The 24,724-nt window shown below is 40.0% G+C and overlaps 1 protein-coding gene across 11 annotated transcripts in view; it reads left to right on the forward strand.

Annotated features, from left to right (window-relative positions):
- afdna (afadin, adherens junction formation factor a) overlaps window positions 1-24,724 on the forward strand; it is a 157,647-nt gene that overhangs the window by 127,217 nt on the left and 5,706 nt on the right. For 2 of the 11 annotated variants that reach the window (XM_078405184.1, XM_078405185.1), the window contains 8 exons: window positions 1,749-1,943; window positions 5,093-5,184; window positions 7,555-7,734; window positions 10,582-11,634; window positions 13,688-13,717; window positions 17,357-17,491; window positions 20,344-20,869; window positions 23,175-23,268. In XM_078405184.1, the coding sequence (XP_078261310.1) occupies window positions 1,749-1,943; window positions 5,093-5,184; window positions 7,555-7,734; window positions 10,582-11,634; window positions 13,688-13,717; window positions 17,357-17,491; window positions 20,344-20,869; window positions 23,175-23,268 (2,305 nt within the window). The remainder of the gene's footprint in view (window positions 1-1,748; window positions 1,944-5,092; window positions 5,185-7,554; window positions 7,735-10,581; window positions 11,635-13,687; window positions 13,718-17,356; window positions 17,492-20,343; window positions 20,870-23,174; window positions 23,269-24,724) is intronic. The other 9 variants (XM_078405186.1, XM_078405187.1, XM_078405189.1 and 6 more) reach the window with 6 other exon arrangements.

Below are 24,724 nucleotides of genomic sequence, written 5' to 3' on the forward strand. Positions count from 1 at the left end.
TAGAATACAAAAACAGGGATGGAATGCTGAGGCTTCATAAGGTGCTGGTCAGGCCGCATTTGGAGTATTGTGAGCAATTTTGGGACCAAATCTGAGAAAGGATGTGCTAGTGCAGGAGAGGGTCCAGAGGAAGTTTGAGAATGATCCCATGAATGAGTGGGTTAACGTATGATGAGCATTTGACGGAACTAGGCTTCTACTCGCTGGAGTGTAGAAGGATGGGGGGGGGGGGGGGGGAAGCTCATGAAACTTACCGAATAGTGAAAGGCCTGGACAGAGTGGATGTGGAGAAGATGTTTCCATTAGTGGGAGAGGCTAGGACCAGAGGACATTCCTTTAGGAAGGAGATGAGAAGGACTTTTCTTTAGTCAGAGGGTGATGAATCTGTGGAATTCATTGCCTCAGAAGGCTATGGAGGCTGTCAATGGATATTTTTAAGGCTGAAATAGATAGATTCTTGATTAGCATGGGTGTCAGGGGTTATGGGGAGAAGGCAGGAGAGGGGAAGATAGATCAGCCATAGAATGGCGAAGTTGACTTAATGGCCAAATTCTGCTCCCATGCATGAACTTTTGAATGCAGGTGGTTAGAGGGTAATACTGGTAATTCTGATGAAATTCTTAATTTAATAAAAAAACTGCCTGGATTTAGGTTGTAAATTCAAAAAACTGTTACAATGCTATTTATGATTGACGTGTTCATAGTAAATGCAATTTAACGAGTGGTATTGAGCTGGCTACGTATGGAGCAGTAGGAAAACAAATCGTTTACGGAAAAGTCCATCTGTTACATTCCTAATTATTTCTAGCTTTCTATGATACCATTCACACTGAGAATGTTCATCTTAAGTTGATGAGGTTGGGATTGTGTGTTTGATAAGCATCACAACAATAGGAAAAGGGGTCATTGTTCAATTAAAGAAAAATTTATTTGGCAAAGATTATTATTGGTTTCGTTTGTACTCTTTTTCTAATCATTTCTATAATTTCCATTTTGACCAGCATGAGGATAAGCACAACGCTTGAAAATGCCTCAGTTAATTAGATATTGGGCTGTCACTGCAGCTTATAGATAGAAATCCCTGATTTTTTTTTGTAATTTAAAAGTAGAAGAAAAAATTAAAGATGTAGGAACTCCAAAATAAAACAAAAAATGCTGGAAAATTCAGTATATCTGCAGCCGCTGTGATGGAACAGTTAATATTTCAGGTCTAAAACTCCTTCAGAATAGAGAGAGGAAACGAGTCAATACAACAGAGAAGATGGGGAGGGCAATGGGTGAAACAAAGATTTTTTTTGAGGGGGTAAAATAATGTGATTGTTAAGCTGCTTTGTGTAACATGTTACCTTTCTTCCAACCATAGCCCTCCCCATCTTTTCTGCTCTCTGGACTAACTTATTTTTCACCTCAGTCTGAAGTATCCTAGACTTGAAACGTTAACAGATTTCCTATCCACAGATATTACCTGACCACCTGGACTTTTCCAGCATTTTCAGTTGTTATTACTTTGTAATGTGTTGATGTATTTATTTTTTTAATATTGTTTACATAATTTACGACTTATTATAAATTAGTTGTTCACATTTTAAAAACTTGAAACATTCAGGTCAGAGCAAAATATTCCAAGATTAAATTGCTTTATGTTTTTACAATAATATTTCAAAGTGCTTTTATATCAGTGATGGTGAAAATAATTGATATCTAATTCTTAAAAATAGTTTTATAACTAAAGTATCTTCTATTTTCAGCTTCTGATCGCCGTGGCTCAGGTAAGCCTCGTCCAAAGAGTGAGGGTTTTGAATTGTACAACAATAATCCTCAGAACGGAACGCCGGAAAGTTCACCAATAGGATGGACTGAATATAGTGAACCAAAGAAAACAACTGGAGATGACAGATTGTTGAAAAACCGAGCTGATCATCGATCCAGTCCCAATGTGGCAAGTAAGAAAAATAATCATCAGTCTATCTTCATTGTCACTATCATCAAGTGCTTTGAGGCATATAGGTGGCTAGTAATTGTGATAGATTTGTATAATGCCAGAACAACAACTTAAATTCTGTGCACTTGACAGAGAGGTTTCAAGTGCTTTCTGTTTATATTCAGTGTTTGCTCCTCATTCCTTAGTATGGTGATTTATGTTGTTAATAAGGTATATATTTGATAGGTTCTAGTGATATTTTGGTGGGTATCTTATGGGTGAGGGCCTGAGAAGATCCTAGGAGAGCATGGAATTTTGATCGCCGTGTATAGAGTGTTGTTAGTTATCACTGACTTTGCCCTGGTGATCTCTCCTCCACCACAATGGTTGTCTAAAGGTAAATTCCAGTACCTTTTTTTGCGACTTGGAATATAAAAGTCTTGAGACCATAAAATACAATTATGCTGATTAAAAATTCAGTAAAGTTAGTTCCAGATTGGACTTTGCAAAAATGTTACGGTGAATTTGATGATAACACAGGTTTTATGTGGATATTTAAGACTGTAAATGTCTGTCTTTGGATAATAAATGATACTGTGATATAGAATATAAATATTTTTGCCAATGACTAGATTTAAATTGCTGTCTATTCTACCAATGCCAGATCATATGATTATCCCTCCCACTGAAGGAAGTGGCTCTTACCAACTAGGCTGTGGCAATAATCCCAAATTACTTTTGTCAACAACATTTGTTAAGAGGTTGCTTTTGAAATTGTCCACATTTTCTAGCAGATGTGCCAATAAAAGGAAACTAAATTGGTGCAATAATAAGACAGATTAATTATGAAAAACTAAAGAAAAGTCAGTGTATGTTTTTGATGTGAATCTTAACCATCCTTAAGGCCAATTTCCCAGTGCAGATATCATAATTCTAGTTTCAGTGAAGAATTTAAATCCTGAAACATCAACTGTTTCTATTTCCAGAGATGCATGTTCTGCTTTAATTTCTACTTCTATGTTTTAAAAATGTTCTTGATAGTAATTCCTCCGACTTACTCAAAGTCAGGAAGAGGGGAAAATGGAGGACAAGATTAGAAGCTGAGGTCCACATTTGTCATGAATATTGTGATGATCGACAAATATCATACTGCAAACTACCAGGAACTTCTCAAATCCACTCCCATAAAATGTTTCCTAATGATAAATGCCACCCAAATATCAATAAAACAATTGGACATAATAGATTACCAGCATGGCAATATGGAGAGATGATCAGGGGGAAAAATCAGGTCTACCTCTGAAAGCACACTTAGTCACTTCTACCAATGCTGTCATGTACAAAGTCTTTGTGCGTTTGCTCACTAACTGCTGGAGATCCAGGCAAAATGTGGCTGGCTCAGTTAGAGAACATTTAAATATTCACCAAAGTACAATATGCCCTTGCAACTTTCAGAGGTTTTCCATGTATTGTTCCCTGCAGAGCAGCACTGATTCATCAGCTGAGGGAGGACACATAGTAATCAGGACAAAATTTCTTGTCCATATTTGCCCTGATGCCACAAGGGAAATGTTTGGGCCTTGGGATTAGTGTGCGTTGAGCTAACACTAAAATGATAGCTTTCCGTAAGGTGACTATTCTGGAGTTTGCTTGACTTGCCTTTCTGAAGAAGGCTATAACTTTAAACAAACCTTCCTGAAGGAAAACCCATTGTTAGATGGTCTATAGAAAATATGGTTTAACAGGGAGAGGGGTGAACCTTCTTTATATTATCCCATTGAAGTGTTCATTCCTGTTATGGGGGATCTTCAGTGAATCTGTAAAGAAAAATGTATATTTGTCTGAATCTTAACCCATAAAACTTCAAATAAACCATTCATTACCCAGTAATAGATTTGCTGGCACATCAGATTCAAGTTCACCCTGTCATAGATTTGCTGACATATCAAGTTTAAGTACAGCACTGGAATAGATCCTTTGACCCACATTGTTTGTGCTGACCATGATATCCCTTCATTCTCTGGATGTTCACTTGCTTAACGTGGCTATCATATCTTCTTCCACCACCAACCCTGGCAGTGTGGCTGCACATCTCCTTTAAACTTTCTCTCTCTCGCCTGAAGGCTGTGTCCTCTTAGTATTTAGTGCTTCCACCCTGGGGGGAAAAAGACTCTACGTCTACCATGTCTGCATCTCCCATAATTTTGAATACAGCCACCTTGCGTTTTACACTTGTTTCATTTATACGTTTTTGAAATGGTGTGCTTGTTTAATTAATACCAAAGCCTAATTAACGCATTCGCATTTAAAAAATAACGTACTCCAATATACACCTGACAGAGTAGTCATTTGCGATGCTTGACAAGGTATTGTATAGTACAACAGTGATGGCATACTGAACAAAATTGCTCTTTTTTGGAAGAGAATGCCAGCATGAACATATATCTCTCACAAGGAAAAAATGGCACTTGGCTTCAAGCCCTCAAACGATTGTTACACCTTGCTATTAGGGGATAATGCTGAAGGCGATTGCTGACTAAAACCAGTGATTATTTATCATTCTGCAAACCCCCATGCTCTCAAAGGCGAGGTGAAAAATCTCTTACCAGTTCATTTCTTTTCACATACCAAGGGGTGGATTACTGATCGTATTTTCCCCAAACCTGTACCATTAACTTGCATTATTTTGGTAAAATGTGTTAAATTTACACGTTTTTCAAATGCATACTACTTTTCAGGAACGTAACCCCCCAGCATAAAATGAGAAGTGACTGTATTTCTAAAAGGTCACTCCCTCTGCCCCTGGCACTCCAGAGAAAGCATTCCAAATTTTATCCAGCCTCTTTTAAACATAGACATAGAAAATAGGTGCCTGAGGAGGCCATTTGGCCCTTCGAGCCAGCACCGCCATTCATTGTGATCATGGCTGATCATCTACAATCAGAAACCAGTGCCTGCCTTCTCCCCATATCCCTTGATTCCACTAGCACCTAGAGCTCTATCTAACTCTTTTAAATTCATCCAGTGAATACCTAATACCTCTAGAATTTTACACTTCTAATATTTCTAAAAGCAAAGAATATGGAAGAAGTTACTCATAAAAATCTTGAGTAAAGTAAGTGTGAATACTCTTGTCTTTTGTAACTTTATTTCTTTGTTTTTGGTGCAAAGACCAACCTCCAAGTCCAGGGGCAAAGCCGATTTATTCTACTGCACCTACTTCCAAAATTCAATCAGTCTCTACGGGAAACCTTTGTGCTGAGGTTAGTAAACATGAAATATGCTATTGGTGATTTAATCCATAAGTGATACAAATATTTTAATAACTCGGTTTATGCATTAATGACAGTTATTGTTGTAAGCAAGTACTTAAATATAGTAAAATGTCTGGTCAAAGACAAAGCTTTTACAATTCATCAAAAGACATGGTGGAACCTAGCATGGTAGGAACCATGCCTGAAAAATTTGCCCACTATTTCTTCCACTTAAAAATAAAGTCATTTAGAAATTGTGATGTTGCAGTTCAAATCTTTACTTCAACAAGTGATTTCATCCTTACTCTGCTTGAAATCTAGTCTGAATATTATCACAGATTGTATGTTGAATACAAAAAATGAATACGAAAGCAAAAATGTGTATTTGAAGAAATTTTGTAGTGATTCTACAAATAAATTGGAACTGTAGTATTGGAAGTCCAAAAATGGAAACTAATTTAACCATTACATTCTCCCATGCGTCATGTAACTTTTGCGTACTTAGAGACTTGGGTTCCATCCTGACCATGAGTGTTGTCTATGTGGAGTTTGCATGTTACTTCTGAGAATGGGTTTAGAAACAAAGAAAATAGGTGCAGGAGGAGACAATCGGACCTTCGAGCCAGCACCGCCATTCATTGTGATCATGGCTGATCATCCACAATCAGTAACCTGTGTCCAACTTCTCCCTATCCCTTGATTCCACTAGCCCCCAGAGCTCTACCTACTTGGCCTCCACTGCCCTCTGTGGCAGAGAATTCCACAAATTCACAACTCTGGGTGAAAAAGTTCCTTCTCACCTCAGTTTTAAATGGCCTCCCCTTTATTCTAAGACAGTGGCAACCTGGTTCTGGACTCTCCCAACATTGGGAACATTTTTCCTGCATCTAGCTTGTCCAGTCCTTTTTATAATTTTCTATGTCTCTATAAGATCCCCTCTCATCCTTCTAAACTCCAGTGAATACAAGCCTAGTCTTTTCAATCTTTCCTCATATGACAGTCCTGCAATCCCAGGGATCTATCTCATGAACCTACGCTGCACTGCCTCAATTACAAGGATGTTCTTCCTTAAATTAGGGGACCAAAACTGCACACAATACTCCAGATGTGGTTTACCAGGGCCCTATACAACTGCAGAAGAACCTCTTTACTCCTATACTGAAATCCTCTTGTTATGAAGGCCAACATGTCATTAGCTTTCTTCACTGCCTGCTGTACCTGCACGCCAATTTTCAGTGACTGGTGTACAAGGACATCCAGGTCTCGCTGCACTTCCTCCTTACCTAACTTGACACCATTGAGATAATAATCAGCTTCCTTGTTTTTGCCGCCAAAGTGGATAACCTCACATTTATCTACATTATACTGCATCTGCCATGCATCTGCCCACTCACTCAACCTGTCCAGGCCACCCTGCAACCTCCTAACATCCTCTTCGCAGTTCACACTGCCACCCAGCTTTGTGTCATCTGCAAACTTGCTAGTGTTACTTCTAATTCCTTCATCCAAATCATTAATATATATATGGTAAATAGTTGCAGCCCCAACATCGAGCCTTGCGGCACTCCACTTGTCACTGCCCGCCATTCTGAAAAGGACCTGTTTACTACTACTCTTTGCTTCCTGTCTGCCAACCAATTTTCTATCCATGTCAACACTCTACCCCCAATACCATGTGCTCTAATTTTGCTCACCAATCTACCGTGTGGGACCTTATCAAAGGCTTTCTGAAAGTCTAGATACACTACATCTACTGGCTCCCCTTCATCCATTTTACTTGTCACATCCTCAAAAAATTCCCGAAGATTAGTCAAAATTCCCGAAGATTAGTTTCTTATCACATCCCAAGAGAAGCAAGGGTTGTTAGATTATTTGGCCATTGTATATTGCGCCTCGTGCATAAATGGGTGGTAAAATCTGGAGGGTTTGTGTGCGCAGGGAATAAACATTGGATTGATGCAGGAATAGTGTCAATGGGTACAATGGACTCTCAAGAGACTGCAGATGTTGGAATGTGGATTGTGCACCGGTCGTGGTACAGGGTTTCAACTTGAATCGTCGACCATTTCTTTCTACCCACAGAAGCTGCTTGACCTGCTGAGTTCCTCCAGCAGCTTGTGTGTTGATCCGGTATAAATGGGTGGGTAATGATCGATACAGACTTGGTGGGCCAAAAGGCATGTTTCCATGCTGTATCTCTGTGACTGACTCAAAATACCATTTAGACTGAAAAGCTGGTATGCTTTTAAGTGTTTTTGAAAGTTTAGTATAATATTATTAATATACTTCAGCTAAATTATTTATGATTCATGTTTTAATTCATGAAGTATCATGAATATTTGTTGGTTCAATTAAATAGATTGATAAATGTGCTTTTAGGAACAATTATTGCCCATGAGACCTGAAGCCTATCCAATTCCCACACAAACATATACGAGAGAATACTTTACTTTCCCAACGTCGAGATCGCAAGATCGAGTGAGTCCTGTTCCTGGTCAATGGCATCACTATGACGAGAAGGCAATGGTTCAAGAACAGCCCTTCACTGGCAGTGCACAGGTAAGACTATGCTGCACCAAGGCAAATTCCTTGTATGTATATATACTTGGCTAATAAAATGTATTCAATTCAATTCATTTGACACTGCCCAGGCAATGAAAGGTATTGTCCAAAATATTTTTGGTATAAGATTTTAAAGAGTAAGAACTGCATGTCAGGTTTGCACAGTCAACTAATATAATAGAAGATTGGCAATTCAAAATTTGATCATTTCTGTTGTTTGATTTGTTAATACATTGCTTCCTCCTAAAAGGATGAAATTATTTAGTTTAATATTGTCCACAATACTGTTTTTAGAAACAAACTCTGCTAAGAAAACAGGGAAGAACCTATGCATTTAGCAGCTGGATATGTTGTTTCAAAATGATTTAAATGAGTTATTCTCTGCAGTTAGCTATGATGACATTTTGAGAAAATGAAGAAAAATGAAAACACTACATTTCACACATTTAGGGATACACCTGTAGTCATGATTGAATCCGGGTCTCTGGCGCTGTAAGGCAGCCACTCTACCACTGTGCCACCCTCATTCTGCTCTCACTCCCTCTTCCCCCTCCCACTAGATGCCACAAGGATAGAGTTCCCGTGATCCTCACCTTTCAGCCCACCAGCCTCTGCATCTAACACATCTCTGACATTTCCATCACCTCCAAGGTGATCCCACCACCAGTCACATCTTTCCATCCCCACCCCTTTCTGCCTTCCGCAGAGATTGCTCCTTCTGCACTCCTTGGTTTACTAATCGCTTCAGACCTAAACCACCCCCTCCCCAAGCAGTTTCCCCTGTAACCGCAGGAGATATAACACCTGTCCCAATACCGCCTCCATCCAGGGACCCCAGCAGTCGTTCCATGTTAGACAGGGATTTGTCTCCTCTAACCTCATCTACTAAATCCGGTGTTCCCGGTGTAGCCTCCTGGTTGCTAACCATTTTAACTCCTCTTCCCATTCCCATACTGACCTTTCTGTCCTGGGCGTCTTTCATTGCCAGAGTGAGGCCCCACGCAAACTGGAGGACAACATCTCGTATTCCACTTTGGTAGCTTACAAACCAATGGTATAAACATTGAATTCTCCAATTTTATCTAACTACATAACCCTCTCCCCATATGCCACCCACCCGTCCTCTCCCCTGTGCACCTCCTTGACTCGTACCTATCTCTCTCCTGCTCCATTTCCGTCTGGGCTATCGACTGACATCTATTACAAACCTACTGAATCCACAGCTATCTAGATTACACTTCCCACCTTGCCTCCTGCAAAGACTCTAGCCCCTACTCCCAGTTCCGCGGTCTGCCCAAGATGAGGTATTCCATACCAGAATATCCTAGCTGTCCTCTTCCTTAGGGAACGGGAGTTCCTCTCATCCATCACAATTGAGGCCCTCGCAAGTATCTCCTCTGTATCCTGTAGTTCCGCTCTTGCTCTCCCTCTCCCCTGTCGCTACAGGGACAGAATTCCCCCTAGTCCTTGCCTTTCACCCTATCAGCCTGTGGCATACAATACATGACTCTCTGACATTTTCACCGCCTCCAACAGGATCCCACCACTAGTCACATCTTCCCATCTCCACCCCTTTCTGCTTTCCACAGAGACGGCTCCCTCCAGAACTCCCTGGTTCAATCATCCCTTCGCACTCAAACCACCCCCTCCCCAAGTACTTTCCCCTGTAACCACAGGAGATGCAATGCCTGTCCTATACCTCCTCCCTCAAGTCCATCCAGGGTCCCCGACAATCCTTTCAGGTGAGGCAGAAGTTCGCTTGCACCTCCAACCTCATTACTGTATCCACTGTTCTAGGTGTGGGCTCCTATACATCGGTGAGACCAAGCGCAGACTGGCCGATCATTTCGCTGAACACTTACGCTCAGTCTACCTTGGCCTACGTGATCTCCAGGATTCCAAACATTTTTATTCCCCTTCCTATTCCATACTGATCTTTCTGTCATGAGCCTCCTCCACATGCGAATTGGAGGAACAGCACCTCATATTCTGCTTGGGCAGCTTACAACCTAGCGGTATGAACATTGATTTCTCTCGTTTCAAGTAAACGCTTCATTTTCTCTCTTTCGCCCCGCAGCCCCCCCGCCCTAGTTATCCTACTGGTTCCACTGTTCGCATCCTTGTATCCCTTCATTATCACATCTTCCCCAACCAACAATGGGCCATTGTGGGCTCCACCCTTCCTTGGTCATCTGTTGTCGATCCCGCTTTGTTCTGGCCTTTTCTTACCTCCGGTTCCCTCCCCTCTACTTTCAATCTGAAAAGGGTCCTGACCCAAAATGTTACCCATCCTTTTTCTCCAGATATGCTGCCTGACCTACTGAGTTACTCCAGTACTTTGTGTCAATTGCCTTACAATCAGGTTGAAGTAGGGTCCTGACCCAAAACGTCACCAATCGTCCAGAGATGCTGCCTGGCACACTGAGTTACTCCAGCACTTTGTCTTCTTCAGAAGTACCTTGTTGTTAGTTTTTAGATTCCTGAAGTAGCAGTATGGGTTGATGGGGTTATAAAGACTATAGAAGATACTTTTTTGGCTGAAGCATAGGATGGCAGAGCAGGGAACTCGCGTAGGAATTACATGGAGCTCTAGGCTACAAGCAAAATACTACATGCAGTTATACCCATCAAATTACAAGAAGCATGGAAAACACGACAAGGCACAGTTCTGAAATATCATGGTGCAGGAAATAAAACTTTTTTCTAATATTCAAATCAACACCAACTATTTGTGACTTTAATTTTAAAGATCTTCAATGTCTTATATCTCTAAAACATCTAATCAACATTTTCAATTCCGCTTGTTACAAACAGATGATTAAATAATTTTTGATTATCTAACAGCGTGGAACTCGTTCTCAAGAGGAATTGCATGAGGAGAAAGCTTTTCATCAAGAAAAAATGCGGCAGGAAGATTTATCCCGCAGAGAAGCTGAATACCGGAAAGACTTGGATCGGAAATTGGATGCCCGGGTTAATCAAGGTTTCTCTGTGGATTCCAGCACATCGAATCAGGAGCACTTGAGCTACTCTTCAAAATCACTTCCAGCAAGTGCTGTTGCTCCTCATAAAAGTGGACCTGGACGGTGGAAAACACCAGCTCCAAATCTGACTACTCCAATTGCTGTTTCCCAACCTATTAGAATAGAAAACCAGTTGCCACCACCACCCCCTCCACCACCACCAGTACATTATACTATTGATTTTGATAATACCCATACTGATCTGCCCCTACCACCCCCACCTCCTCCACCACCAACTTCACAAGTGTCTAGTCAGGGTTCTGCTGTTGATCGTAGAAAGCGAGAAGAACAACAGCGCTGGTATGAGAAAGAAAAGGCACGACTGGAGGAGGAAAGGGACAGGAAACGCCGTGAGCAAGATAGAAAAATTGGCCAGATCCGTGGTCCACCACCTCTGCATATAAATCCACCCCAACCTGTTCATGTTAGTTCTGCAATCCAGCAAACTAGGCCAGAGAAAATGGCCAGCCTAACACGGCCTCAAGATACAGTGATTCGTGAACTTCAGCCTCAGCAGCAACCTCGTACAATTGAGCGCAGGGATTTGCAGTATATTACAATTAGCAAAGAACAGTTACCTGTGAGTGATAGCCTTTCACCTGATCCCTGGAAACGAGATGCAAAGGAGAAAATGGAGAAACAGCAGCAACAACATCTTTTGGAAATGCTTAGCAAAGAGATACAGGAACTACAGAACAAGCCTGATCGCACATCTGAGGAGAACGACCGTCTTCGTAAACTTATGCTTGAATGGCAGTTCCAGAAGCGGTTACAGGAGTCGAAAGAAAAAGATGATGATGATGAAGAGGAAGAAGATGATGATGTTGACACAACACTTATTATGCAAAGATTGGAAGTGGAAAGGCAGGCCAGGGTGAGGAAAATAAAATAATATTCCCATATTACGATTCCGGGTTAGTTTTTATATTTTGAAGATGTTCAATGTGCCTTTGTGGGTTAAGCATGAAAGTATACAAATAAGCAGTTAGTCACACTTAATTCCTGTGTAACTTTTGTTTTGAATATTCTTAAGTGTTCATATTAATGCTTTATAGATTATTTGGAATTATATCACCATAAGCAGGCAAATTGAGAATTAATTTGTTTTGTGGTTTGTTTATTTTTATTTTTCAGTGGAAAAAGCTTTTGTGTTTGCAGTTTAACATCTATCTATTAAATCAATAAGAAGTATAGCTGCAGCATGTTCACTTTGTGAGAAATGTTTTTGTTCAAGTAATTACTATTTTATTTATATTTGATCTTAAGTTAGACATGGAATCCAGTCTTATTCACTTATTGAAACATGGGACTGGCACTGGTGAACAGGTAGTTGTCAAATTGCTGGGCAACAATCAATTTCTTTTCAAAGTAGGCACGCACTAAATGATGTCCAGTTCCCTTTCTTTTTATTGGAGCAGATCTTCCAAAAGCTGGCAAGCTACCTGAGATTGCTGAACATACATTATATGGAGTATTTCTTCCGTGAATTCATGAGAACTGATTCCCGAGGGGAAATCGATATGCAAGGCTTTGCAACCATTTATTTGCCCAGCCCCATGCACAGCCTTGATAGCCACCAAGTGTTAGGGTGTTTGCTAGTACACCGCAGGCATTAAAAAAAACTTGAGACCTCACCAGTTGGAATTTTGTGTCTCAGCTATAGTGAGTACAAACAAGCTACGCATAAACGTTGTCTGAAGAAGGGTCTCGACCAGAAACGTCACCATTCCTTCTATCCAGAGATGCTGCCTGTCCCACTGAGTTACACCAGCATTTTGTGTTTATCTTACACATAAACGTTTATGCATAAAACCAGAGAACCCAGAGCACCACCATACTGTGACCCAGAAGGTTGTATGAAGCTGTTTAAAGCACAGTGGGGACATGAAGCTGTGGCTTAAACTGCTGAACTGTTCCAGTATCCCTGGTACACCAACGCAATTTGTCATTGCCAGTAGTAGGAGCCATCTGCCAACACAAGGTCCTGGAGATTTCACTGAGACTCTTGAGTTATCTGGAGAGTACAATATCCCTACAGAGGCCCTTGCCAGATTGGATGTGATCACAACATAGGCAAATTGGTTCTTAAATCCATATTTTATGACATGGAAAACCTGTAAGGACCGTCAGTAATTGCTGATGAACAGTTAGAAAGACCAATTATAAGTGCTTTTTGTTTCTCAATGCCCTGGAATTCTAACTGCATAGTTTTTGGCATTACTGCTGGAACCCAACACCACTCTTCTTTAGAGGACTAACGCAACCTCAGTTCCATGTGTTATCAGTATTTTTTACCATAATTCCTCTTGTGCACTCCCTTCAATCGTTACTTCATCTTATTGCCTCCTATCTTTATCCTGATCGTACTGCAACCGCTTTGGAAAGAAATGAAAGTTGAGTACAGATTTTGCTTCCTGCAATGGGTGTGTGCAGTTCAGAAGGTTGGAAAAAGTGATGAATTAAAGTAGGAAAGATGCATACAGTTGGAGAGGAAAATGTATTTGGTTCTGAGCGTCATCATGGAGAGATACCTATATTATAGATATAATATGGTTTATGTTTAATTTGGGTAGCTCACAGTAGGTGCCAACTGATAGAAATTTAAATTCTAGTTGCTTGATGATACTTGTTTGGGAGGAAAGCTTTCACAAATGGCATTCTGCTTTGAACACTTGAGTATCAAAAAAATATAATTCTTATATAGAAATTCTTATTTTTCTTTTTGACTCTTGTAGTTTCATTTTCTCTTTTGAATATTCTTTAATAAAAGCAAACATGCCATGTTTCCCTTATGTCTGATGCTCTCGCAAGGGGTTTTCTCAGTGCTCCAGATTTTCTAATATTGCTACCTCAGGCAATTCGTGAAATGGGTACTGACAATAAATGAACTAATAATTTTGCTCCATCTTTCCTCATCCCTGCTGCAGACTGTTCCAGCTATCTCAGTTCTAGATTTGGTATGTTCCTTTTTCTTCCTACTTGTTTTCTTGCCTGTTTATTCACCTCTGCACATATGTCTCTCAACATGATAGTAAAGTAAATGCTAGAAAAATACTGCAAGTCAGGGAGCATATGTAGAGATAAACAAGCCAGCCAATTAATTTGTTTCTATCTACTATCGCTGATTGAGCATTAATTCTAGCATTTTCCATTTTAAACTCAAATTTCCTGCATCTGGTCTATTATGTGATTTAGTCTAACTTGCCTTTTGTAAATGTGCCAAATGTTCTTATTTTCTGTTCTGTTCTTATAATCTTTTTTAAAAAACAGTGTGTTTATAATTGTTTAGGAACTAGAAATTGAATGCTTAGGGTAATTTCACCCCCCCCCCCCCCCCCCGTTCCATCCCACTTTGGCCGACAACATCTGCATCAAGCATGATGCCATTACCATCTCCTATCTACTGCACATAATCCATATCCCTCCATTCCCTGCATATCCATGTGCCTATCCAAAAGTCTTTTAAATGCTACTATATTGTACCTGTCACAGCCACCAATTCCGGTAGCGTGATCCAGGCACTCATCATGTAAAAAGAAAGTTGCCCCGTACAGCTCCTTAAACTTTTCCCTTCTCTTAAAGCAATGCCCTCCAGTATTTGATTCCCCCTCCCCATTCAGGGGAGAGGTTCTGACTGTCCACCCTATCTATGCCTCTCATAATTTTATATACTTCAATCTGGTCACCCGGCAACCTCCAGTGTTTCAGAGAAAACAATCCAAGTCTGTGCAGCCTCTCCAAATGTAGCTAATACCCTCTAATCCAGGTATAATTTTGGTAAACCTCCTCTGCACGCTTACCAAAGCCTCCACATCCAACCTATAAAGGGATGCCCAAAACTACATGCAATATTCTGAATGAGGCCTAACCAAAGTCTTATAAATCTGCATCATAATCTCCTAGCTCTTATACTCAATGCCCTGACCTATGAAAGCAAGCATACCATATGTCTTCTTCACCACTCTATCTACTTGTGTTGCCACTTTTGGGGAGTTATGGACTTGGACCCCATGATTCTTCGGTACATCAATGCTGCGATGGTCATTCCATTAATTGTGACCTCCCAAAGTGCCACACCTCAAACTTGCTTGAATTAAACTCCATCTGCCATTTCTCTGCTCATTTCTGTAGCTGATCTATATCCCATTGTACAACTTGACAGCCTTTGGAGATCACAAATAGCAGCCCAAGCACAAATCCCTGCAGAACCACTGGTCACAGACCTCTAGCCTGCATATTTGCTTCCGCCACAACCATTGTCTTCTATCAGTAAGACAGTTCTGTATCAATACAACCAAGTCACTGTTAATCCCGTGCATCTTAATCTTCTGAATCAGCCTGCCACGGGGGAATTTATCAAATGCCTTGCTAAAATCCATGTAGACAACATCCATCGCCCTACCCTCACCTTCGTCACCTCAAAAAAAACTTGCAAATCCCTGGATTCGCTCTACTCTTCCCCCCCCTCCCCATCTTAATCTTAAATAAAGGAACATCAGTTACTCTCCAGTCCTCTGGGACTTTGCCTGTAACTATAGAAGACACAAAGATCTTTGTTAAGGCTCCCACATCTCCTGTTTCTTTCAATAACCTGGGATAAATCTTATCAGGTCCTGGAGAATTATCCACCTCAATGCTCTTCAAGAGCCCCAACATCACCAACTGCCTTAATCTCAAGATGCCCTTGCATATTAGTATTCACCCACTTATTTCCCTGTGACCATTCTCCCTTGCACATCCATCAACTCTGCATGGATTCTCCTGACAGCCACTACACAAGGGGAAAATTACATTGACCAAGTAACCTGCCAATTTATTATTATCACCCGCGCACGCACGCACAAAAAACCCTCCAAAAAATAGGTAATTGGACCTGTTTGATTGTTTTCTTCCAAGATTTCTGATGCATTCTATGCCCCAATTTTGCCGTTTTGTATCTTTTGCCATTGTTATTTTACCAAATTATTTTATAAAAGTAGCTTTATCAGAGATTAATTCTGTTAAGAATAGAAATAAAAAGTTCATTCTGAATTGAGCATTCTTTTATTTTCAGTTATTAATATTTTAAAAGGTTTTCCTCTAATTTTTATTCTGAACCTGGAAGTTAGTTAGAATTTGCACTTTCCATCAATTGGTTTATGATTATGGGAAGAGATGGTAATTCACCATGGTTGTCCTAAGGATGGAAAGGATAAATTCTATTACCCTTAAACATAATGATTCAATCACCGAATTTAAATATGGATTTTTAAAAAAGTTGTCAGACATAGGATTTAGCAAATGCATGTTGGTTTAAAGCATTAAAGTAATAAGGTATCTTTCTTTCTAACCTCTTTTGAAAGTTGTCTTGCAATGTATGATATTGTATTCACAGAAACTAATTTAACCTTTCCATACTCCTGCCCATCAGTGTGTGTGATTCTGTATGGTTTAGGCTGATGAATATGCAGTGAGCATGATAGAATTTTCCAGTAGGCCTGGTGGTAAAGTACAAGTAAATGGAAACAAATAAATGCATGCTAACAATTTTGGTAAGAATGCCACATTCCATTCTGTTATGCAACATTATAGTGTTCATTATCTAATAATGTATTTGCAGAATATATTAACTAATTAAAAGTTCAGTGTAATTCATGGTTTAGATTAATAATGAGTATTTTCCCCATTGTGTATTATTAATCTCAATTGTAAGGTTGTCAGCCATTCATAAACTGCCAGTATTGCAGTTGGCCCTAAAAATGAGAATTTTTGCCAACAAAATATATTGGGGAACATTACCTTGCCGGTGAGTGCAAATTGAAAATTCAGGCAGTACAGCAGGTTGTTTGAGCAGTTCTTATAATTTAAAGGTCAGTAATCAATGTTGATAATGATAAGGTTAATCTTCCAAGTAGGTACACCACTGATTTTCTGGCAACTGAAGGTCCGGTACTTCCTTTAATCTGGACAAAATTATAAGAGCGCATTTGAAATTCCCATGACCACCAGACTAGTTCACTGGGCAGCCACAGATGGCATTGAATGTGGTGTGCGCTCTTTTGGGACATGGGCCTCCATCCTGTAAGATTAAATTGTTTATATCCGCAGTTACTGGTAGTGATCCTTCGGTTTTGTGGAATTCTAAGCTTATTTAACTTACATTTAACTGCCTGCTAAGCAAGGTCCAAGTGGCTGTCGTGGTGTATTAATAGACCTATATCATTTATACCTGTACTAACATATTTCTTCAATCATATAATTCACATTTAATATTTATTTTATTTATATTTCTAGCAGTTCATGGTGCTTTAGAAACATGGGAGGGGTATTATTAGTGGGTCAGAGGTGTATTGTTGAATTATTATTTCTTGACCTCTGTTGATCTAGCAAAAAGGATAATACGGCAAGGCTCTGGAACCAAGGGAGCTGGAAAATCGGTGGTGTACTTGTAAGTATGTTCTCTCAGGCCATATCTCCTTTTCAGAGGTAATGGTGGAGAGCAGTGTCACGATGCCACAAAGTAGATTTGTTGCACTGGCCTTTTGTCTTTGGTTATGAGTGGCAAAGTATGCAAGTGAAATGCTGATTAAAATTAAAATCTGACAAATTAATTACAGTTACAAGATGAGGAACGCAGGCGCCATCAGCAACTAGAGGAAATCCGAAAGCGAGAAGCAGAAGAAAGAGCAAGGCAAGATGATGAACGCCTTCATCAAGAGGAGGAGCGAGCTAAGAGGGAAACCAATGAAAAGGTTAGAGTTTGAGTATATGCCACATGGTGTCAATTTCCTTAAGTTTTTTTTACTTATCTGGTTATACCACTTGATTATTCAAAAGACTTCCTTTTTAATATGGTTCTATGTCATTGTATATTGTGGATTTCTGTGTAGGTAATGATATGAAAAAGTATATTACTTCTGTCGTCATCATCATCCCAACTCCAGAATAAAAGATAGTAAACAGAGTTATCTGAGTCATCAGTTCCAATGGGATCAACTAGTTCCTGCTCTTGGCCTAATATTAATATCAACTCAAAGGTTGCTGTTTTTTGTTTCCTAAATTATGCGAGGGCCAAATGTGAGTGTCCAAAGTATCCAGAATTTAGTGCATTGGACTGTTGGGTTCATTGCCCGATCTATATCAGTATTTGTTTTTCTCTGAATACCAGCGTCATTGTAAAAACTATTAAAATTGAAGAAAAGATAGTCAAGTGAGAATCGGGAAAAAATGCAGATGCTAGGAATGTAGAACAGAAAATGTCAGAAATATTCAGCAGGTGAGACAACGTGGGAAGATGGTTATCTGGTCAATGAGTGAATGGAAGCAGTTAGAGGGGGAGAACATAGGCAAAAGAATGTAGGTGTGAAATGCAGAGCACGAGGACAAACTCATCAGGTCAGGCTAGGCATGTCTTTTTTATCCTGAGAGAAAAAAGAAGAAAAAACAAGCCTCTCTAATATCACAGATGGATGACTAGGAATCAAGTTAATGTAAAACTTGCTAAGTAACACTTACATGAAAAATAATTAGTCACGGAGTTATACAGCACAAAAATGGGCCCTTCACTCAATCTCAGCCGAAATGATGCCCACAGGTGCTAATCCCATTTGCCTGTGGGTGACCCATGCTCCACTAAAGCTTTCCTAACTTTGTATATGATTAAACATTATAACTGTATCTGCCTCTACAGCTTTTTTATATCTCTGATGTATGATATTTACCTCCGGTTAATAAAACTAAGCATCATCAGTTTTTTTAAGCTTCAAAAATGTGTGTGTGTACACTTATGATTCTTAACCCCCTTTACAATTATACAATTTTAGTTACATTTGGGGCAAATCTTTCTCCCAAGTGCCAGCTTCATTTTATCACAAATCCTTTAGTCCAGTACTAACACAGTTTTAAAATCTGATATCGAACTTTCGACTTGATTGTATTGTTTGCTACTCGTATGCTGATCTGGTGGAGTCAAAATGGCGGCGCTGCCATAGCAGCTGCGGCTTACCTGCGGTCCATTTGTCTTTGTGTTTTTGTTGTTTTTTTGTCTTAATTGTAGTTGTGATGTCGTGTTTTTGTGTTTGTGTACTATGTGTGTATGTGGGGGGGAGGGGGGGAACTGTAAAATTGTAAATAGGTGTCCCTTCCGAACGGAGACCCGACCTTGTTTTCTGGGTCGTGTCTCCGTTCCTGCTGTGGCCTACCATCGGCCCAACTCCTGGAGCTGTCGGCCTCCAGGGCTCCGGTTCGCAGAGCCCGCGGACCGGACTTACCATCAGCGGAGCCGGCCGTCTTCGGAGGCTGCGGGAGCAGCTGCGACTCGCCTTAGGCTCGGGCCGCGTGGATGCCGACATCAGGAGCTCCGGCAGCGGCAGCGTGTTCGCCCGACCCGGATCGCGGGGCTTGGGTCGCGGACATTTCACCGTCCGGCGCGGCATAAAATAGGCCGCGGGATATTTCTCTGCTGGGCGGGGGCTTCAATGTCGGGAGCCACGACCGCCCCGACGTGCAGCAACAGCGGCAGCAGCAGCGTGTTCGCCCGCTCCGGATCGGACTTATCATCGGCGGAGCCGGCCGTCTTCGGAGGCTGCGGGAGCGGCTGCGACTCGCCTTAGGCTCGGCCCGCTGCGGACCGTCCGGCACGGCCTGCAACCACAACAACCTGACCGCGGGAGAGGACGGCAGGAGAAGGGAAAGACATTGTGGCCTTCCATCACAGTGAGGAGAGGACTGGAGGAGACTCACTGTGATGGATGTTTTCTTGATGGATGTTTCTTTTGTGTGTTTTGGGGGTTGTGTAATTTTAATGCCTATTTTGATGCTTTTGTTGTTGGACTGTGGGTGACTGAATTTCGTCCAATTTGGATGACAATAAAGCTATCTTGAAACTTGAATCTCCATTGGGTTTCTGTAAGGCAGTGTAAATCCCTCCAGCCATTGAAATACATGTGCAGGAACAGTTGTTAGAACAGTGGGTAAAATATTTCATGTAATGTGGTTAGTTCAAGTGTATTCAATGACATTTGCACGTGTGGGATTATTTTTGATGTTACACTTTTTGATGTTTTTTTAAATCATTTTAGTATTTAAATATTTTGCCAATGTTCTTGAGAATTTATGAATTTCTGTGACTGCATTGGACCATATGAGGTGGATGCAGCCTTCCAGCAGAATACTGTACCAAGACCCATGCTGAAAGAAAAAGAGGACCAAGCACAGGGAGTTGGTGATCTTTGGGCCGGAAAAAGATTTGCACCATTGCTTTCCATCATTCTATTCTCTTTTAGTTCACGATACTACAATTTTTGTTGTATTGCCAGCACGTTTTGAAAATTTGCTTTTGATTGCTCTGTATTTGGGGAAACTAATTGCATACGGCACACTACTTTAGAAGAGAACGGAGATTAGAAGAACAGGCAGAAATTAATGATATAAAAGGAGTTTAATCTAAAATTAGCAGGATAGGTGTTTTAATACATAAATCTCTGATTTAAAAAAAATATTTGTTGTAAAACCTCAATGTTATCAATTAGATTTCAGTCTGAAATAATAGATATTTTGATTGGATTTTGTACAAACTGGCTAACAACTTTCTGGTTTCCATTAGAGAAGACAAGAAGAAGAGTATTACACACGTTTGGAAGCTGAAAGACATAGACAACAAGAAGAAGCTGAGAGGAAGTTACTCCAACCTGATGAACCTGGTCTGTACAGGCCTCCCCTTCCACGGGACTATGCTTCTGAAAGCCAGCAGTATGAAATTCCTCCCCCATCCCATTCATCTAACGCTCCTCCCCCTCCTCAGAGAAACATTTCTTACATCAAAACACAGATCGTCTCCCCTGACAAAGTTTATACTGCCAAGTTTGTCCCATACAATGATGAGGATGAGGAAGATGCAAATCTTTCAGGTCAGGATAAGTACTCCATTACAAGAAAATCGTATGGTGAACTGCCTGTTGCCCCTAAGCAGCCGGCATTCATTCGTCAACCCCGCCCGGTTTCAGATGGCTGCTATCTTTCAAACTCATTCCGACCACCATCTGCCAATGCCAACAGTACTGCTCCAAAAACTGGTGTCCCACCTCCCCCTCCAACCAAACAGAGCTCCATGCCACAGAGTGGTTTGAAAGGTAGAGACAAGTACAAGTAACAATCTTGTACTTTTTATTCTTTTAGACTTTCTTGGTTTCTGCAATTTCCAGATTGAGAATGTAACTATAACTCTTCCAAAATAACACACAATTTTACTTGATTCAGGAATCAATCAATTGTTTTACCTTAAAGTCACTGAATATTTTCTCTTCAAACTCTTATCTTCAAATTCTTCTATCCTATCCTCTCGAATATTTTAATTGCACACCCCTAATAATTCTGATGGATGGCTAATATAGATTTTTTTTGTACGTTATTCCAATCAAAGTACTGTTGGTTTTGGTTTTGTTCTGTGAATGAATGCTTCCCTAAAGCCCCTCTCCATATACGGGAAAATAATTTGGCAAATTGGAATGCTTGCAGTCTTTACCGATTTGGGGGATTATTTCAAACCTTTTACTATTCCTGTTGCAAAGGGGAACTGATCTGGTGTAACGTAACCTAGCATTATGAATAATTAGTTGTGAACCTGCAGCTTACCCCACTTATTGAGAGTGCAAATATGTGCCAATTTAACCAATTGCTTTGATTTTGTTATATTCAAATTTAATAGTGAATGAAAATTTAAAGAACTCTTGATGCTGGAAACTTGAAATAATACAGAAAATCCTGGGAACATGTGATGAATGATCCTGGACTTGAAGCATTAACTATTTCCCTTTCAACAGATGCTACGTGACCCGAGCTTTTTGAGCATTTTCTGTTTTTATTTCAAATTTAATGATTGGCTGCATAAGCAAATTGTTAATCAGTGGGTAAACGAAGGCTTCACAATTGTTTATTAGCAATGCTTGGAATGCAATGTGGCTATAAAAATAATGTTTGTTCTTAAAATTTGGCCAGTGTTGCATTCAGAATCTTTCATTATCACCTAACACTTTCATATGCCTTAACCATTTGATTCTTAATTCTGTCATTAATCATATTTGTGTTAAAATAAAAACAGAAGCATGCTTTATTGAATGGGTAGTGAAAGAAACTTGTTTATTTTGACATTTCTGGTTAGTATAAAGTCGCACATTTAAAAAAAAATTACTATCTTCAAGGTGAACAATCATTTTCAGTTAGAAGGTCATTTATGATTCAATTGCAGACTTTATATTGGTTTGGAAGTCTTTTCAGTATGACACCCATTGTTTCCTTTAGATTTTCATGGTTATCTCTAAAAGGTTAGAGAGAAATAATGACTTCATTCTGATGAGATTGGCACTGTAAAATTTGCAACATGTAACGAGGTCAGATGTTTTTTAATAAATTTTAAAATAAATTAATCCTCATTAATGCCCTGTATAGCCAACTGTCATATTATTAAACTATAATCAACTTTTTCCCCCGTATTTTCACATGATATGGAAGAAGGCTATTTAGCTTTTAGGAGGCAAATATTGTTATTGCAAGAAAATCAAAGTGAAATTGATAGGCATGTGTGAGAAAGAAATTTCAGTAGTATGTAGAAATGAGAGGAACAGTCTGGCCTGCCTTGCCTGGAAGCAGCAAAGCCAAAGCATTTTTTTTAATGGTGTGCATTGCAGTTACAGTGCATCATTGATAAGGGTTGAATTTTAGGAGCAATGTACGAGAATCCATTCAAAGGCCTATTTGAATTGTGTAGTTGCACCCTCACAGGATGTTTTTGTTTATCGTGAAAGACTTCATGCCACTTCTGGAATTAAGATCAGGGCGGCACGGTAGCGCAGCGGTAGAGTTGCTGCTTTACAGCGAATGCAGCGCCGGAGACTCAGGTTCGATCCTGACTACGGGTGCTGCACTGTAAGGAGTTTGTACGTTCTCCCCGTGACCTGCGTGGGTTTTCTCCGAGATCTTCGGTTTCCTCCCACACTCCAAAGACGTACAGGTATGTAGGTTAATTGGCTGGGTAAATGTAAAAATTGTCCCTAGTGGGTGTAGGATAGTGTTAATGTGCGGGGATCGCTGGGCGGCACGGACTTGGAGGGCCGAAAAGGCCTGTTTCCGGCTGTATATATATGATATGATATGATAACTCTTAAAAAAACGAGTCTGCAATCCTAATTTTGACCACATAACTGATCACTGGTGCTAGTGGTAAACTTGTGTAACAAACTTTGTTTCACCATTAAGGTAAATATTGTTCACCTTTTCAATTTTGGGGTGTTCTTCATGAGAATTTGTAGCCACTCTTATGAAAATATATTCAGGTTTATTTTCCTGCCATTCAATTTCAAGAATAGGTTGCTCATATCAAGCATATTTGTGCACATCTAATTATGATGCAATTTTAAGAAAAATATTTTAATTAACTAGGATTTACTACATATGGAGGGTCATCAGCAAGTAATACTGGGGCAAATGAAATTTACAAAGGCCCACGAGAGAAGCGCGTTGAACAAAATAAAGGGTAAGATTGAAAAAAGTTATCAATTGAAAAGTTGGAATTGGAAATTCTAAAATTGAACTGTTTCACTGCATTTACACAAATAATTTCTGTGCATGTAGCTAGTATTGTGCAGTATGTTTTTAAAGTGCATGCTGATCTTAGTTTTGTTAAATCCCTTGGTGATTGTAGGTGGATGTGGTTTTAATGTCTGACTGTTGCTGAACTGCCAGCAAAATATCTATTTCATTCAAAATTTTGGCTTGGGACTAAAAATCTCAAAAACCTAACACTAATTTGCTCATGGTCAAGTTTTCATAAAATGTTGATTATCTTCAGATGTACATGGAACCACATCAAGACTCAATGTTAATTTTAAAACCAAATTCAATTGATGTGCAAACATATTCTGTAAAATGAAGAGCTCTGAAGTGACAGACCTTCCGAGAACTCGAATCCTCTGAAGACTGGGGAGTTTACATAATTTTGTATAAAAATTAACAGCATTTGTTGGTACATAATTGTATATACAATTGGAATGATATAGCAGAAGAAATCCATTCAGTAAATTGTGCCAATGTCAATCATGCAATTAGTCCTGATTTTTCCCCTTTCCCTGAATTTTTCAATGCCATCTATTTATTCATGCTGGCTCTCTACTCTGCACTGGACCACTCAGGCAATAAAAACACATACATCAGGCTGTTGTTCACAGACAACAGCTTTGTGTTCTACACCATCACCCCCTCCAAACTTGTTACCCTGCTCTGTGTGTCCCTTTGCAATCGGTACTAAATGGCAACAATACTTCCTCCTTAACCATCAGCGCAGGAGCACCTCGAGGCTACATGATCTGCTCCCTGCTCTATTCACTCTATAATCATGATTCTTAGCCGGACACAGTTCAAACTCCATCTTTAAAGTCACCAATAACACAAATATTGTTGGACGAATTATGGATAATGATGAATCCGAGTGTAGAAGGGAGATTAATCATCTGATTGAATGGTGCCAGAACAACAACCTTGGCCTCAACGTCAGTAAAACCAAGGAACTGATTGACTTTAGTAGAGAAAAGCCAAGGATCCACAAACGAACTTCATCAACATGTCTATGATGGAGAAAGTCAATAAGTTCCTAGACACGACACATTGAGGCAATCGTTAAGAAAGCTCATCAACACCTCTACTTCCTTAGAACATGAAAGGGATTCGGTATGTCAACAAATACTCTTGAACTACATGTGTATGGTAGAGAGCATATTGGCTGGTTGCATCATGGCACATCCACCTTCAGCCCTTTCAGCTTCCCAAGCACCTTCTCCTTAGTAATAACCACTCCTCTAACTTCCACCCCTGACTCTCTTGAATTCCAGGCATGTTGCTGGTGTCTTCCACTGTGAAGACTGATGGAAAAAAGTTATTCAACTCCTCTGCCATTTCTTTATTCCCCATTATCACTTCTCCTGCATCATTTTCCA

Source organism: Rhinoraja longicauda, chromosome 9 (assembly GCF_053455715.1).
Source record: "Rhinoraja longicauda isolate Sanriku21f chromosome 9, sRhiLon1.1, whole genome shotgun sequence".
Taxonomy (NCBI): domain Eukaryota; kingdom Metazoa; phylum Chordata; class Chondrichthyes; order Rajiformes; family Arhynchobatidae; genus Rhinoraja; species Rhinoraja longicauda.